The sequence below is a fragment of the Chinchilla lanigera genome, unplaced genomic scaffold (assembly GCF_000276665.1).
Source record: "Chinchilla lanigera isolate Chin_1 unplaced genomic scaffold, ChiLan1.0 scaffold00108, whole genome shotgun sequence".
NCBI lineage: Eukaryota > Metazoa > Chordata > Mammalia > Rodentia > Chinchillidae > Chinchilla > Chinchilla lanigera.
Window position 1 is genome coordinate 1982653 of NW_004955509.1, and position 14975 is coordinate 1997627.

At 44.4% G+C, this 14975-nt stretch overlaps 1 protein-coding gene across 1 annotated transcript; it reads right to left on the reverse strand.

Annotated features, from left to right (window-relative positions):
• Nucleotides 1-2858: 2858 nt before the first annotated feature.
• On the reverse strand, nucleotides 2859-7917 carry Klhl34 (kelch-like family member 34). The gene has a single exon (XM_005407819.2). It carries the CDS (start codon nucleotides 7899-7901, stop codon nucleotides 5961-5963), a length of 1941 nt encoding a protein of 646 aa, XP_005407876.1. The 5' UTR covers nucleotides 7902-7917; the 3' UTR covers nucleotides 2859-5960.
• Nucleotides 7918-14975: the final 7058 nt, after the last annotated feature.

The following is a 14975-nucleotide window of genomic DNA, read 5'->3' on the forward strand; positions in this document are numbered from 1 at the left end:
ACATTATGATATTGATGATAATTGATGATCAGTGACTAGATTTGCAATGTGCATAACTGTGACAGTCACATGAAAGCTAATCAATGAAGGAACTGGAAGATTTTTATAATTAAAATTAATTAGATATCATTATTGATGATAATTTATGATCAGTTACTGTATTTATAATGTGCCAGCCCTTACTGTGGCAGTCACATGAAAATCAACCAGTGGAAAACAACTGGAAGATTGTTATAATCAGATACATGCCACTGAATGCCATTTCATCTTATAAAGTCTGAAAAAATATGAAAATTAATTTAGTATTGATAAACCAAGAGAATTCTATTAACCAGCACTGCTCTGCTTACCCGTATAATGATAAGTGATATTCATTAATGTCATTAAATATTGAATTATGTGAAGGAGTATTTCCATGGGTACCTTTTGTACTCTAATTCTTTGAATTGAATGGAGTCAAGGTATATATAGTTATTTGCTATCAGAAGAATATTTGTTTAATCAAAGAATTATATTATTTGATCATTTAAAAATAATTAGAAGCCCATAGGTAATTTTACACTGCTTTCCCAATCTTTCATTACCCCAATTTGTAGATAGTTTGTATTTTTTAGAAGATTTTTCAGAGTACCAAGTAACTACTTTATTCAAGTAACTTTATTACACTGGATTCATCCCTCTCTCTCTCTCTCTCTTTCTCTCTCTCTCTCTCTCTCCCCTCCATTCTCCCACTCTCCCTCTCCCTCTCCCTCTCCTTCTTCTCCCAATGCTCTTTCTCTGTTTTGTTGACATTACAGGTGAAATTAGGGAAGAAAAGTTAGGAGACTCATTGCAAGATTTATACAGGGCACTGGAGCAAGCCAGTCTATCACCAATAGGAGATCATCGCATTTCAACCAAAATGGAATACAAGCTATCTTTTATAAAGCGATGTAATGATCCTGTAATGAATGAAAAACTACACAGGCTGAGAATTCTCAAAAGCACCTTAAAGGTAAGATAATAAGTGGTAGGAGAAATTCCTTTGAGATTTATTTCTGAACTGAAAGTGTATTACCAAACATTACTGGATAATACAAAATAAGAGACACTGAGGAGGAAGAGGTAAACAGAAAAAACTTGAAGCTAAGTTGTTCCTGTACCATAAGTGCAGTGGTAAAGAGGAAATCTTGTTAATTTTTCACTGAATGTGTCAAAACACTGCCTAAATATCATTTGACTTTGTTCTAGAAGAAAACAAAACCTGATTAAACTTCGTTTCCCAAAATGTAGAGCTGGTGTTATTCCTCAGTATTTTGATTTCTTAAGATAAATAGCCCATGTAATACACTTCTTACAGTTATTAAAAGAACACAGCATGTATGCAGGCAAGAGTGGATGCTAAAAGAGTTTGAAATACAGTATTTTGTTAGTATTTCCTGCATGAACTACAACACATTTGGAATAAAACCACAGTGATATGTGTTTCTTGTAGAAATTGTATAATTGTTCTGTTTGCACTGTCAGTTCCCAACTCATTGTTACGTTCCTATTCTACATTTCTGTAAATGCTTACATTGTTTGCAGTCTTCTTATTTAGGCCTCCCCCAGATTGGGAGGGAGGTGGTAAGCACAGAGGAACAAAGAGGCAGGAAGTTGAAGGAGGCAGACAAGTGAGCAGCCTTCACTGTGGATGTGGGTAGGGAGGACAAGGATGGTGGAGAGGGCCTACCACACACACTGCCTGAGCAGGTGCTGTACTCTTGAAAAGTCAAAAACAGGAAGGAACTATCATATAGAATGTCTTTCTTAAAGCAAAATGCCAAAGGGCTCCATTGGGATCTATTCCAACTCCATAGTATGTTGCTAAGGTTTTGTAGCTTTGAAATATAGGTGAGTATCAAAGAGATAAACAAAACAGTCATTATAAAGAAATGGCCCTTACCAGTAAAAATGAACTACAGAACCCTCTACTTCTGGACATAGAAAATTAATGGGTTATGGAAGGACAGTCGACTAAGCAATCCTGGCTATGTCTGATTCCAGGGATTTTATAAGCCACCCTCACCAAGCATAGGTCTTGGATCCCACCACGGGCAACTGCTAACGTTCTCATTCTCACCTGGCCCTATTCCACATCCTGTCTTTCCTCAGAGATCAGAAGCACTTCTTAGACACCATACTGTTTACTTCCTTTACCGACTCTGGCTAATACAGAGGCAAGCATGAAGAGTTTACCATACAGGAGAAGAAAAACACTGCCAGAATAACTCAAGAGATAAGATGCAATAAGTCCACTCAGTGGCAGGGATAGGATGTCTTAGGGGCATGAGGGAAGGAGAAAACTTTTTCCAAGTGTTTAAGGAAGGTATGATGAAATGAGAGGTTTTTGAACTGGATCTTAAAGCATGAGGAAGGTTTACATAGGCAGAGATGGGCAACAGAACAGGTCAAGAGAAAAAGTAAGACGTATCAAGCGGGTAATACAAGGTGTGCCTCGGAGTTAGAGTGAGGCACACGAGGGCTTGGGTCTAAATAGCTGAGTGTGAGTATACCAAAGGCATTTCTTATGGGCTTCTGAATCTTTTTGCCTATGAACTTTTTATTTTAAACCTAAATAAAAGTTTGTTCCCATGCTAACTGTTGAATTATTTTGCTTTTCAGGCCCGAGAAGGGGAAGTAGCCATTATTGATAAGGTCCTAGATAATCCAGACTTGACATCTAAAGAATTCCAACAGTGGAAGCAGATGTACCTCGACCTTTTCTTGGATATCTGTCAAAATACCACCTCAAATGATCCACTAAGTATTTCTTCTGAAGTAGATGTAATCACTTCCTCTCTGACACACACTCACTCGTACATTGAAACACATGTGTAAGTGGCTTCTGCGTACAGGCTATTAATACCTGCTGGTACTCTGAACAAATATTTAAGGTAGTTTTTATATGAATGTGTGGGACACTTGAAAAGGCATACTTTGATGTTACCAAACTATATGAAACAAACCATTTGTGATCATAAAACCACTCTCTTTAATGAGCATTTGTATATTTTATATGCAGTTAGTGCTCAGCTTATGTTTACCATGTTCAAATCAACTATCTTTAATGATTTAAAATTAACTTTTACAAACAATTCTGAATACAGGTGGTCTTCAAGTAGTAAAACCACAAAAAGGCAGTTTTCTATCTATGGTCATCTTTTCTCCCTTTAATTTTATATAAAGAAGACTTCAAAAGTAAATCACATTTTTCAGGTGCAGACATCCTTATGGGAGGGAAAGAATTTAAACCTTTTTTATATTTATTAAAATGTTCTAAGAATTTTCTTAAACATTGCACAAAATTTAATGCTGCAGTTTTATTTTTGTGAAATGTAGGTACGCATATAAGAGTTAAGCAAAATAGAAGAGCATCAACATAAGAAAAGTTCAGGTATCTAATATTCGTCTTAATAGTCTATTAACTTGTGAAAGCTGGTTAATGGAAATATTATTCCAAATCTTTGAGAACACTTAATGGTGTATCAGGGCAAAGTTTGTAAGATGTTTTTGTAACTAAGACCAAATTGAAGATAGAGCTGCTTTATTTTCTTGGTTTAAATCTTCCTTTATTTTTGTAGTGATGAAATGCTGATTGTGTACAGAAGAATTTAAGAATGGATTTTTTTAAAACAGATTTAACTCACTCACCCAGAAAGGCAGCTAACAGTCATATATATATATATAAAATTCCAGCCCAAACTCATGTTTTTGAACTCTTAACTCTTAAAAGACAACAAGGTATAAACTGAACTGAATCAACTTTCCAGGCTGTTTCCAATTTTTTCCCTGGTCTGCTAAACTTTCATAACTATACGTCAGGCAGGGAAGTACAATACATTTAGTTACAGGCAAACGTGTGTTATGGAAAACAATATTGTAAACAACAATGTACTTCTAAAGAGCACAAGGGCAGTGGTCACTCAGATGTCACATTGAATTATATGAGAGAAACCATTTAGAAGATTTTCCTAGCATCATAAATTGTTCTATAGAGTGGATGAAGTCTCTGAAACGTCCTCTTCATATATTTCCATTTACAAGCATCTCGTATTTTGAAAGTGATCACAGCATGAAAATGACTGTGCTGCTTTTTAGTGTCTGGCTGCATAATGTACAAGTCACAATTCGCTGTTTTTTTAGAAGGAGGAAGGGCCCCTCCTTTCCTATTCTATATCCTAAAATCTTCTAATCAGCTTTATACTGTTGCCTGTACAGCTCAGTGAATGTACTTACATCTTTAAGAGTTCAGATATATGCCAGTGAATATTTTTGCTGTAGAGGAGAAAGTAAAACTCCACAGCGGGGAGCTTTTTCTTTGCTTTTGAAACCACCATTTAATCACTATCGTTTTGCAGACTTTGCACAACTGTACAGGAGTGGCCTTTCTACAGCACATTTTCAGTAATCCTATATTTAGTCAAAATGGATGAGAAATCATGTATTAATGTTTGTATGGAATTTTGGGTCCAGTGTAATATTTTTATCATTTAAAAAAACTATTTGTAAAAACATTTATTTACTGCATGGATATTAACGCACATTAAATTTGTGGGATTTTGTATATGTAAAGCAAAACAAAACAAAAACCTCTTGTCCTAAATTGAAGTGTGCTCATTACAGGTGTTTAGACTTATTGATGTTTACTAGACCAAATGTGTATGTTCACTTAAAAATATTTGTACCTGATGGGTGTGTCATGTATATAGTGGCCAGGTTGTGGCCTGTGGACAGCAGGCATTTGATGGGAAGACTAGCTGTGTTGCTACTAAGCAGCTTCTACTTTTGTAAAGTCAGCTTTGTTGTTTTAAATGGTAAAAATTAAAACTAATGAGTTTTACAAGACTTGTGGCTAGCCCAGCATGGAAGAGAACTTTTACCACTATATATCTGTACAATTTAGTTCATTAGTTTCAAATCTAGGAGAGAGGCAGCACTGTAAACCGAAGTCAAATAAATTCAGCTCTTAATGAATCCTTATAAAGCACCTACTTTATTCACGCAAAGTCCTTACCACATTTCTTTGTGATGTAATCACAATACCATCACTCCAGTTATGAGTTCTAACATTGCCAGAAGCAGCACCTGTTCAGACGTTACAAGTATCCTCTCTGAGACCTTGAAAAGGCAAGCTTGTTTCTCACATACCTGTCACAAACCTGAAACTTCACCTCTTCTCTCCTTTCTCTGTGATTCTTTTGGGGAAGTGGCAGGGGGGCACCACCAAAAATAAGCTATTTTTAAAAAAAATATATATATAGCCTATTGTGGCTACTGAAATATGACTTTAAACCAGAGTTGCCTAAAGCCAGCACAAAAGCAGATGAGGAGGGGGGCCAGGGACACAATGTAACCCAGGATACGTTCTCCAAGAAAGTGCTTTTTTTAGGAATGTTTTTTCTATAGTGCCATATTACTGTAGCTATGTCTCTGAACCATAAATTTACTGTTCTTACAAATACTTCATGCTATTTAACCAAGATACTTTGCCCTTCTCTATTTGGACAACGCCATCTTCTAGTACTCTTTGTTACACAGACTATAAACGGTAATTTTGTGAGGTTTGATGAAGTCTTTTGCCGTTTTTGGCCTTTCTGGGGGTGCGTAAAAGTAATCATTAATTGGCACCTAGGGAAGCATTTCTTAAGAGGGGAAATAAGGTCATATTTATTTCCGAAAGGTGAGCGTCTAGCCCAGCGTGCGTCTCTAAAACTCACTAGCTTGCTGAAGCTGACTCATAAATCTTTCTATTTGACCTCTCCTGTCTCCATTCTCAGCTCAAGAGGAACTGTTTGTCTTTGGCCAAGACCTCATTTGCCTCCTGAGCCTCCTGATGTCCTTCTGCTACCAGAATCCCACAGTTTAAAAAAGCCCATCTGTTGCTCTCTAAGCCTAGTCAGGCAGAACTTCCTCCTCTGTCCAGAAACTGGACTGGCCATTCAACCTAAAACCAAATCCAACACCTTGACAGGCTCTTCCCCCCTCTCCTCATCCTCACGCTCAGCCAGCTGCAGCACCGCGCACTGCAGACCATCCCAGGCCCAGGGCAGAGCACAGCTGATGTCCTCCCAGCGGTCTAGGTCGAGGTCGTAGCCCACCACGTTACGGGTGGGTACCTGACGTGAGTCCCGCCACTTGAGGCCACCCAACAGCAGCACAGTCTCCTCCACCACGGCCAGCCCATAACAGAAGCGGTCATAGGGTAGTGGCCGCAACCGAGTCCACTGGTCTGTGCCAGGGTCGTAGCGCTCAATCTCAGAGAAAGGCTCATATCTTCCCAGAAAGGCAAACACGGCACCCCGCAGCACTGCTAGGTGGTGCCCAAAGCGGGCGATGCTCATAGGTGCCCTCTTGCTCCACTCCTGCTCCCCAGGGCCTAGAGCATACAAGTCACGGAGGCTGCTCGCTCCACCCTCACCTCTCCCGGCCTTGCCCCCAGAGATGTACACGACGCCGCGGTCCCCGACGGCCCCAGCGTGGCCATGCAAGGCCCTCGGCAGCTCCGTGGCTGCTGTCCAGCGGTCCCTGCGCAGGTCGTACATTTCCACCGAGGCCAGCGCCTCGCCGCTGGTGCCCAGGCCCCCTACGGCTAGGAGAGTCTCGCCTACCACGCCGCACCAGAAGTAGGCTCGCGCTTCTCTCATGGCAGGCACCGCTGTCCAAGCTTGGAAGCGAGGGTCATAGCGGTGCACTTGAGCCGTCACCAGCCGCGGCTCGTCAGCCAGGGGAGTGGAGGCACTCCCCGAAGGGGTCTCCCCGCCCAGCACAAACAAGAAGTTGCCCATAGTACACACGCTGTGTCCCAACAGCGGCGCTGGCAGCTGTGTAAGGCTGTGCCAGCGGTGATTGTATACGTCGAAGGCTACCACATCCTGGGTGAGCTCCCACTCCTTTTCTTCCTCCGCTTCTATTTCTTCCTCCTCTTCCTCCTCCTCCTCCGGCTCAGCCATGGCGCCCCTGTCCCTGGCTGCCACTTGAGGAGCCACGACCTCTTCAGTCAGGGCTTCCTGGGCTCTGCGTCCCCCAACCAACAAGATGCGGGTCTGGGGACTCCGGATGCTGGTTTGTACCCCCTGCAACAGCGGTTGACGGGAGGGTGCCGTGTGGTAGTTGAGGGCTTGGATGATGAGGCCCTTGACCCGGAGGGGCAGTGTAAAGCCAGAGCCGGAATACACGCGCCGCAGCACGTCGGCAGGCACCAGGCCGAAGCGGATACATTCTAGCAGCGCTGAGCTGTGCTCCTGGCGTTCAGCTGTGGGCTCCTGCCGCAGCCAGGCCAGCGCCAGGCCCAGCAGCTGGGCCTCGGGCACGTGCGCCACGTCGGGGGCCCCCAACACGGCCCTCAGGGACATCGGATTGAGTTCCAGTAGCCCCGCGGGGCCTGCACCCACCCACAGCAGATCGCGAAGGTGGCGCACCACGCAGCGCTCGGCCACGCCCAGCGTGTGCGCCAGGCCGAAGCGTGCTGCCACGTTAGCGGTGAAACAGCAATTTTCTAGGGCCAGTTGGCGCTCCAGGTAGCAGCCGCACAAACCCAGGGCGTCGGTGACCTGCAGATAGCTAGCAGCCTCCAGAGTGTCCTCCACGGTGTCCATGGAGAGCGGCAGCCAGGCAGTGTAGATGAAGTCCAACAGGCGCTGCAGGCCGGCCGCCGACGGCACGTGCAGGTGGATCACGCGCGCCCGGGATTCCTGCGTGTGACTCTTGAACAGGGCTCTGAAGTAGTCACTGGAGCACGCCAGGAGCGACTTGTGCGCCGGGAACTCGCTGCCCTCAGCCTCCAGTGTCACGTCGCATAAGAAGCCCTCAGCACGCAGGGCCTGGTAGCCGGTGAGCAGAGCACCGCTGTGAGCTTTGCAGTAAGACAGGAAGTAACTCATGATGCCCAGGGCGGGAAGCGGCCAGGCGGGGAATGGATCCAGCCGGGCGCAGACGGAGGCATCCCGGGACACGGAACCGCCAAGACCCTTGCGCGACCCTTTTCAATTTAAAGCCCAGGGCACCTTCACCTGGGTCCACCAGTCGCAACGTGCCGCACTCGGAGAAAATCTGGTCCGGGAACGGGTGCCAAAAGCTCCTAGCAGCAGAGGGTGAGGAATGTGGAGTCCTCTGGGAGTTGCTGGGCTTGGTTTCAGCCGCTGCGGAGACTGCCAGCGCGTTACCCAAAGCCCCCTCCCCGGCCCAATTTGGGGAGCCCACACCTACGCGCCAGGGGCGGCGGTGGCCGCGCAGCATCACCTGGAAGGCCCGAGCTGCCGGTGGACAGCGTGGATGCTGGATCTCCGACGGCCCAAACGTGCGGATGCGGCCCTGACTCCAGGCGTCAGGAGTGCGGGAGAGGGCTCTGCTCTTCTGGGGGTGGACGAGGAGGACAGGTTCTCTGAGCACCCTTGAGGTCCGGGGACAAAGTGACTACGGGGCAGGAGGGGTGAGCTTGTTCCACGCAGAGGATCAAATCAAAGCTTGGGGGATTAGGAACGGAGGGGGGGCGCAGGTCAGTGCGGCGTGTTGGAGACTTGATTGGGCGCTGCACATAACATGCCGGTAGCTCACAGAGACAGGAATAGCGCGCCGCCTAGGCCTCCGGGACGCGCCCCGCCCCGCGCCCCGACTGCTGGCTGAGAACCAAAGACCCGGGCCGGGGAGGAAGTGGCCCGGGCCAGCGGCCTGGCTCTGAGACCCGACTGGCGGCCAATCGCGGGGGGCGGGTGGGGTCCCTGGTATCTGGAGCAGTTTGAGAGTAGAGAAGCAAATGACCTTGGTTGGCGCGAGTCCCTGGGGACCCTCGGCCTAGCAGTGTCCAAGGAAGGTTGCCCCGCTGGGCTGGAAGAGTGTCGACCTCCTGATGCCCCTGTGCCTGGGAAAAAAGTCCTTGGCTCCTCCTTCTGCTTTGAAGAGACCCTAATTAGCTGGGAGTCAGCGGGATTAAGCAGTGACTTTGCGCGCTGACACCCAGGAGGCCGCTCTGTGCAAAGGAGAAGCTGGCGAGAGCCACGCCCAGGCCAATCGGGCTCCCCGCGGGGGGCGCTGGGTAACACGCCCCTCACCTGCACTCGCGCGCGAGACCCCGGGCCTCCTCTGTACCCTTCCCTAGGCAGGTGGTGTCCCCCAGGCTGCTTTGTTTCACATTATGCATTTGGGAATTTGTTCCCACCCCAGCTTTCCCACCCCAGCTGAATTCTTTCCTGTTCTTGTACCCGCCTCAACCCACCCCTTTGCAGTATGGACAAGGAAATTGTAGCAAACTTGAATTTTGTGTCTTGGAACGGCCACGTCCTTTAAAAATATAATTTGCTCTAGTTTTCTCTCTCTGATTTTCCTCGGTGTGATCTAATTACTGGCTGCTGCAGCCTCAATGCCATAAAGAGATAATGGTTAGCAAGGTTGCAAAGCTCAGTAGAACTGGAGTGTAGTAGGGTCCCTCCTCATTAAGTTATTTTTATAAGAACTACCCAGTACAAAAATGACTAAAACTCCCCCATGCTAAAAAATTAGAAAAGCTTCTGTCCATCTCCTGCATCCTGCTCTTAAATAACTAAACAAATAATATAATTGTTCTATCTTGCCGATTTGGAGGCTTCTGTGTGCTTTATTTTCATCTAGAAATGATCTTTCTGTTTTCCTAATGTAACCTTTGTGGTAGCCTCTTTTAGGTGAGCCTTTGGAGGACATCTGAAATAACTTGTATTTCTGACAGTTTTATTTCAGAGGGCGCAGGGTGCAAGGAAGGGTAAAATGTTGCCATTTCCTACTTGGGGTACCTTCAACACTTGCAAGGTCTGCAGTTAGAAGTAATTCTTTAAATGCGCAAAGATATTAGTAAAATAATTTTGCTGTCAAAGATGGAACTGCAAATTGCCAAATTATAAAGTGTTGGAAGGAGCTAGGGTTGGGCTTCCTTAAATTCCAGATGCTAAAAATGCTCTAATATGAATTGCCAGTGTTAGAGCTGCAGGTGGGTTCAGAGAGAGTACTGTTTTCTGTGGAGATTCGGGGGAGGAGGGTCAGTGTTAAAATTCTTAGTTCAAAAGTAAAATATCACTGCGGTTCAATATGCAGATTTACATTTTCAATTTAAATGGCCTTTACTCACCCTAATTGAATTTTACTAGAAAGGATTTCTTAGATCATTTAGGCAAGCTTTGTCCTTTTCCTCCAAAATCTCCTGTTTTTCTTTTTAAATAAGAAAAATGAGCTCAGAGAGAATATGATTTGTCTGGATGACTTGGATATTGTGTTACGGAGTCCGGAAGAGAATCCAGGGCTCCTTCCCCACTATATTATGTGACCTTGTGTATGACAAAAATAAAATAGTGTGACACACAGTTTATTTAAACCAAATATTCAGAGTGATAAAGTATTTTATCAGCTTATTAACCCAAAACCATGTAGGTCTGTTTTTTCTTAAACAGCATATTTTTACTGAGAAACTGGATTACATCCCATCAGAGCTGTCAATCACTGGGCATGCAGGTTAAATCCAAAAAGTCACACTTAAGAAAAGTTTAAACTATATATATATATATATAGTTTATATATATAGTCTATATATATATATATATATTATACAATGAGTATTTGTTTATATTTGTTTATTCCTGCCATGCTAGCCTACCATGTTTTCCCAGTGAGTATATGATGTTGTATTAACTGAAGACAGTTTTATATTAGATGTGTTTATAAGGCCTCATTTAGAAACATAACTGTCAATCCAGGAAAATCATGGTCATTTGGATAATGTATATGTATTGTGAGTATTTTCATTTTTGTGCAATATTAACTATATTAAATAAAATGTCAGTGTATGTTTAAACTGTGATGTGTTAAATTGATGTTTCAGTCTATTTAAGCTGCTATAATGAAACACCTTCGGGGAAGGTAATTTATAAGCAGCAAGAGTTTATTGCTCACCATTCCAGAAGCTCAGGGTCCAAGAACAAGAAACTAGCCAATTCTGTCTGGTGAGGGCTCTCATTTCTTAGATGGCACCTTCTTGCTGTGTCCTCACATACAGTGAGAATTTAATAAGCTCCTTTCGGTCTCTTACGTAAGGGCTTAAAACCCATCTATGATGGCATAGCCTCCGTTACATAATCACTTCCCAGGGGCCACACTTCTTAGCACTATCACATTGGGCTTAATTTTCAACAGAATTTTAGAAGGACACATACATTTAGACCATTAACCTTTTTTTTTTTTTTTTTTTTTTTTTTTTTTTTTTTTTTTTTTATTTTAAGGATAAAAGGAGGGAAACATTAACAGACATACAACATTTTACAACATATCACAAGCACAATACAGACAATACAGAGTTACAAACAAAGTGGTAGGGAATTAACTATGGTGGTTGTATTACATATTGATATCTTCAAAGTGGCTTCTCATGAAAACAGATATAGACATGCAATACTGTAGACCATTAACCTTTAACAGTTGGGTTTTCTGAAGACATGCCCCGCAACCCAAACTGAACACACAGCAATAGGCCGATCTGACAGGACGTGGTCACTACATCAAAAATGAGTCCTCCCCCTTTAGATTAACAACTCCTCCAGGGCAGAAACTATTTGTTCCCTTTTGAATCTGCAGAGCTTGTCATAGTCTTTCCCATAAGTATGTAGAGTTGAACAGATACAGGGAGGAAGCAAGGGGTTATTGAAAGGAACAGGACTGGAACAATTACTTCCTTCACTCTTGTTCTCCTTCCCTTCACACAGCTGGGAAGGCTGTGGGCTGACATTCCTAGGAATCAAGTGTGTAACCACGGGAGGCCCCCTGCAGAGGCTGGGTGGCCTTGGCTTTTCTGAGAAGGCTATATTATATTACCTCCTGCCCCCTCAGTGCCGCCCTACTGCTCCAGGTCTGTAACCAAACTAGTCCTCCATGGCTTGTGCATCCCGTAAAATATACTGCTACTCTCCCGCCCAGACGCAAAGTCCTAAGAACCCCAAAAGCAGCCCTTGATCCACTTTGCGTGGTTGGACTTCCGCTGAAGGTCCAGCTCCTCACCCCAGCACACCGATTGAAATGCTGCAATTTTCTCTAAACTTCCTGTCCCTTATGAGAATTATGATCTGCTGTCACCAGTCCCTTCCATACATGTGCACCTCTATGACAGTACCTAGAGTTAAACACTGCAAGCGCTCATCAAGGAAGCGATGCTAGTCCACCAGAGCACTCCATTTCCCCTGACTTGACCTGCCCTAACAAAGTCTAAATGCCACAGGTCTCACATCTAAAGAGATCATACATTTTTTAATCCCCAAATCATAAACTTCCATGTAGGATCGGCACTTCATTTTTTACAAATGTAACGTGATCTTTTGGGTAACAGCTTTGAGATCCATTTGCCATATAATTCATCCATGTTAAATTTATAGCTCAGGTTCTTAGTATATTCCCAGAGTTGTGCAACCATCACTGCAGTCTAATTTTAGAATATTTTATCACCTCAGAACATACTCATCGCCTATCGTCCTCCTGTACCACTAGCACCTCAAGCCCTAAGCAACCACTAATCCACTCTCCATATCTATAGATTCTGGACATTAGACATATTATATAATATATATTATATACACATTATATATATATATGAAATAAAATGTGATCTTTTGTGACTGATTTTTTCACTTACATTTTTAAGATTCATCCATTGTAATGCACTTTGAGGAAGAAAAACACTAATGATAATATAGGGAATCTTTTCAAAACCGCAAAACTCTAACTTTGACCTTTTGGATATTTCAGATGCTGTTTTTTGGCAAGTTAGCTTTTTCTCATCTATCATTACTTCTCCTTTCAACCCAAATATGCTTCCATCTAGCACATGGCTTCTGGCAACCTCCATGGAGAGCCTATTATTAGAAATTAACACATTAATTTTATTTTGAAAACATTTTCCCCAACAAGGAGGAAGCCCTTTCCTACCCCCACAAGATGACAATATTAACAGTACTGCAGTGTGCTGAGGCAGGTGACTTGGTACCCAACACATTTTCCCAAACAATGCTTGCTTGAATACTCAGATTGGAAGGTACTTGTAGCCCCCATTTCCTACTTGAATTCCATATTTTGAGAGGCTCTTGGATGAATCAGAGAATGTACAAGATGCTAGTCAAAGGAGGCAGAGTTTAGGACATTCTCACACAGGGAACAGGTAAATGAGCTGAAGAGTTAAGGCTAAGAAAAATAAACCCAGGGGCTGGGGATTTAGCTCAGCGGCAAAAGCGCCTGCCTGGCAAGCGCAAGGTCGTGAGTTCGGTTCCCGGTTCCGGAGAAAAACCAAAACCAAAAAAAAAAAAAAAAAGAAAAATAAACCCAGTGTTGGTGTTAAATGATTATCACTTTCAACTTTCTGAAGGCTAAGAGGAAACAGAGGTGGTCTCCTGTTCAAAGAAAGAAGACCTGCAACCAATAAATAGAAGTAAAAAACAGAAATTTTGCCACAGTAAAATAAGGACATCCTGTCAATTCAGAGCAATGAAAGAAAATGTATAAATAGAAGAAATAGAACATAGAACATGTCCCACTATAAGAAAAATGACATGGCACTTGGACAAGATAGAGAACTTGTCAAAGAGGACATGGTTTGGCAAACTTTGTTGGAGGCTCACTCTTATCCTCCTGACCTATTACCACTTTTGGACCCACTGCTCCCCTGGGCTTTTGCTCCCAGGAGCCAGCACCTTTATGCCACTGTGGCCAGACACCTGCCCTGCAGGGTCCACCTGACCTGAGCACATGAAGAGAAGCCAAAGTGCCTGCAGATTTGTAAGCCCCAGAGACCGTGCTTAACAGACTGCTGACAGACAGGGTAACATCAGCTATACCAACACACTCGCTCCTTTGCCAGATGTGAGCACACCATTTCCAATGTTCCCCTGTTGGGTTGCGTCACTGTTATCTTCTGTGGGAGCCTGCGTGGTATCATGTGGTTGCTGGATCCCCTTCCCTCTCCTATCTCACATCACGGTCCCATGCTCAACTCTTCTGAAGGTGCTTCCTCCTAAACCACTTTCACAGGAATCCTCATCTCATGGGGGACTCCTGCCCTAGGGTACCTCACTGACACACACGGCTGGCAGTTTTCCAGAATGGGTGGGGGGAGCACATATGACATCCGCACAAGGCCATCTAGCGTCCAGTTGCAGACATGCCCAGAACATAATAGATATATTGTGTGGACAGCCATGTGTGTCCAATGGCACAATGGGGCCCATAAGTCAAGAAAGCCTGACACCAAGACTGAGCATCTCTACCTCCACCCTCTGGTCTTTCAGCACTGTTGTGGAACAAAATGACCTGTAGAGTCATTTTTCACTCAGCATGCCACAGTTCAGAGCCACTAGCCCCTTAAATCCTATCTGGACATGCCACCTAAATGTGAGCTTCATGTGAAGTGCTGGCTTTGTCCAGATTGATTTTGTTCTTTATCATCTCTCCCCCACCCCTAGGCTGGCTGCTGCTTGCGACTTCCACCTGCCGGAAGCTTCCATGGCTTCACATGGCTTGAGGCTGTGCTCAGCTTCTGACTTCTAGTGGGCCTCTGTCCTTCCTACGGAGGGTCTCTTGTACCTTTCTTCACTCAGCAGTTCACACAGGAAGCCCCACTTTTGTGTTTGTGTAGTGGCTTGGCGGGACCTGGCTGCCACTGAGCTTTGCACCTGACTTGGGTTCCAAAAGGGCAGCAGGTGACTTTGATAACATTGTCAATTAGAGAGATGTGAGCAACCAGCAGTTCCCCGTGGGGGTGTGTTTGTGACATTGTGCACAAGGACCGCCATCATCAGCATGGACAGAGGTGACTCAAACGTAGGTTCCCAGGCTCCATCCTTCACTACTAGATCAGGATCCCTAGGCCTGGCAAGAGCGGAAGGTGGCAGCCTTTTGAGCTTCCCAGGTGCTTCCCACTTACTCCAAAGCACTGCTTCTCACAGTGTGGTCAGCTAACC

Excerpts from the sequence above, each read along its gene's own strand:
- Klhl34 (XM_005407819.2), bottom strand. The coding sequence starts at position 7,901 with ATGAGTTACTTCCTGTCTTACTGCAAAGCTCACAGCGGTGCTCTGCTC.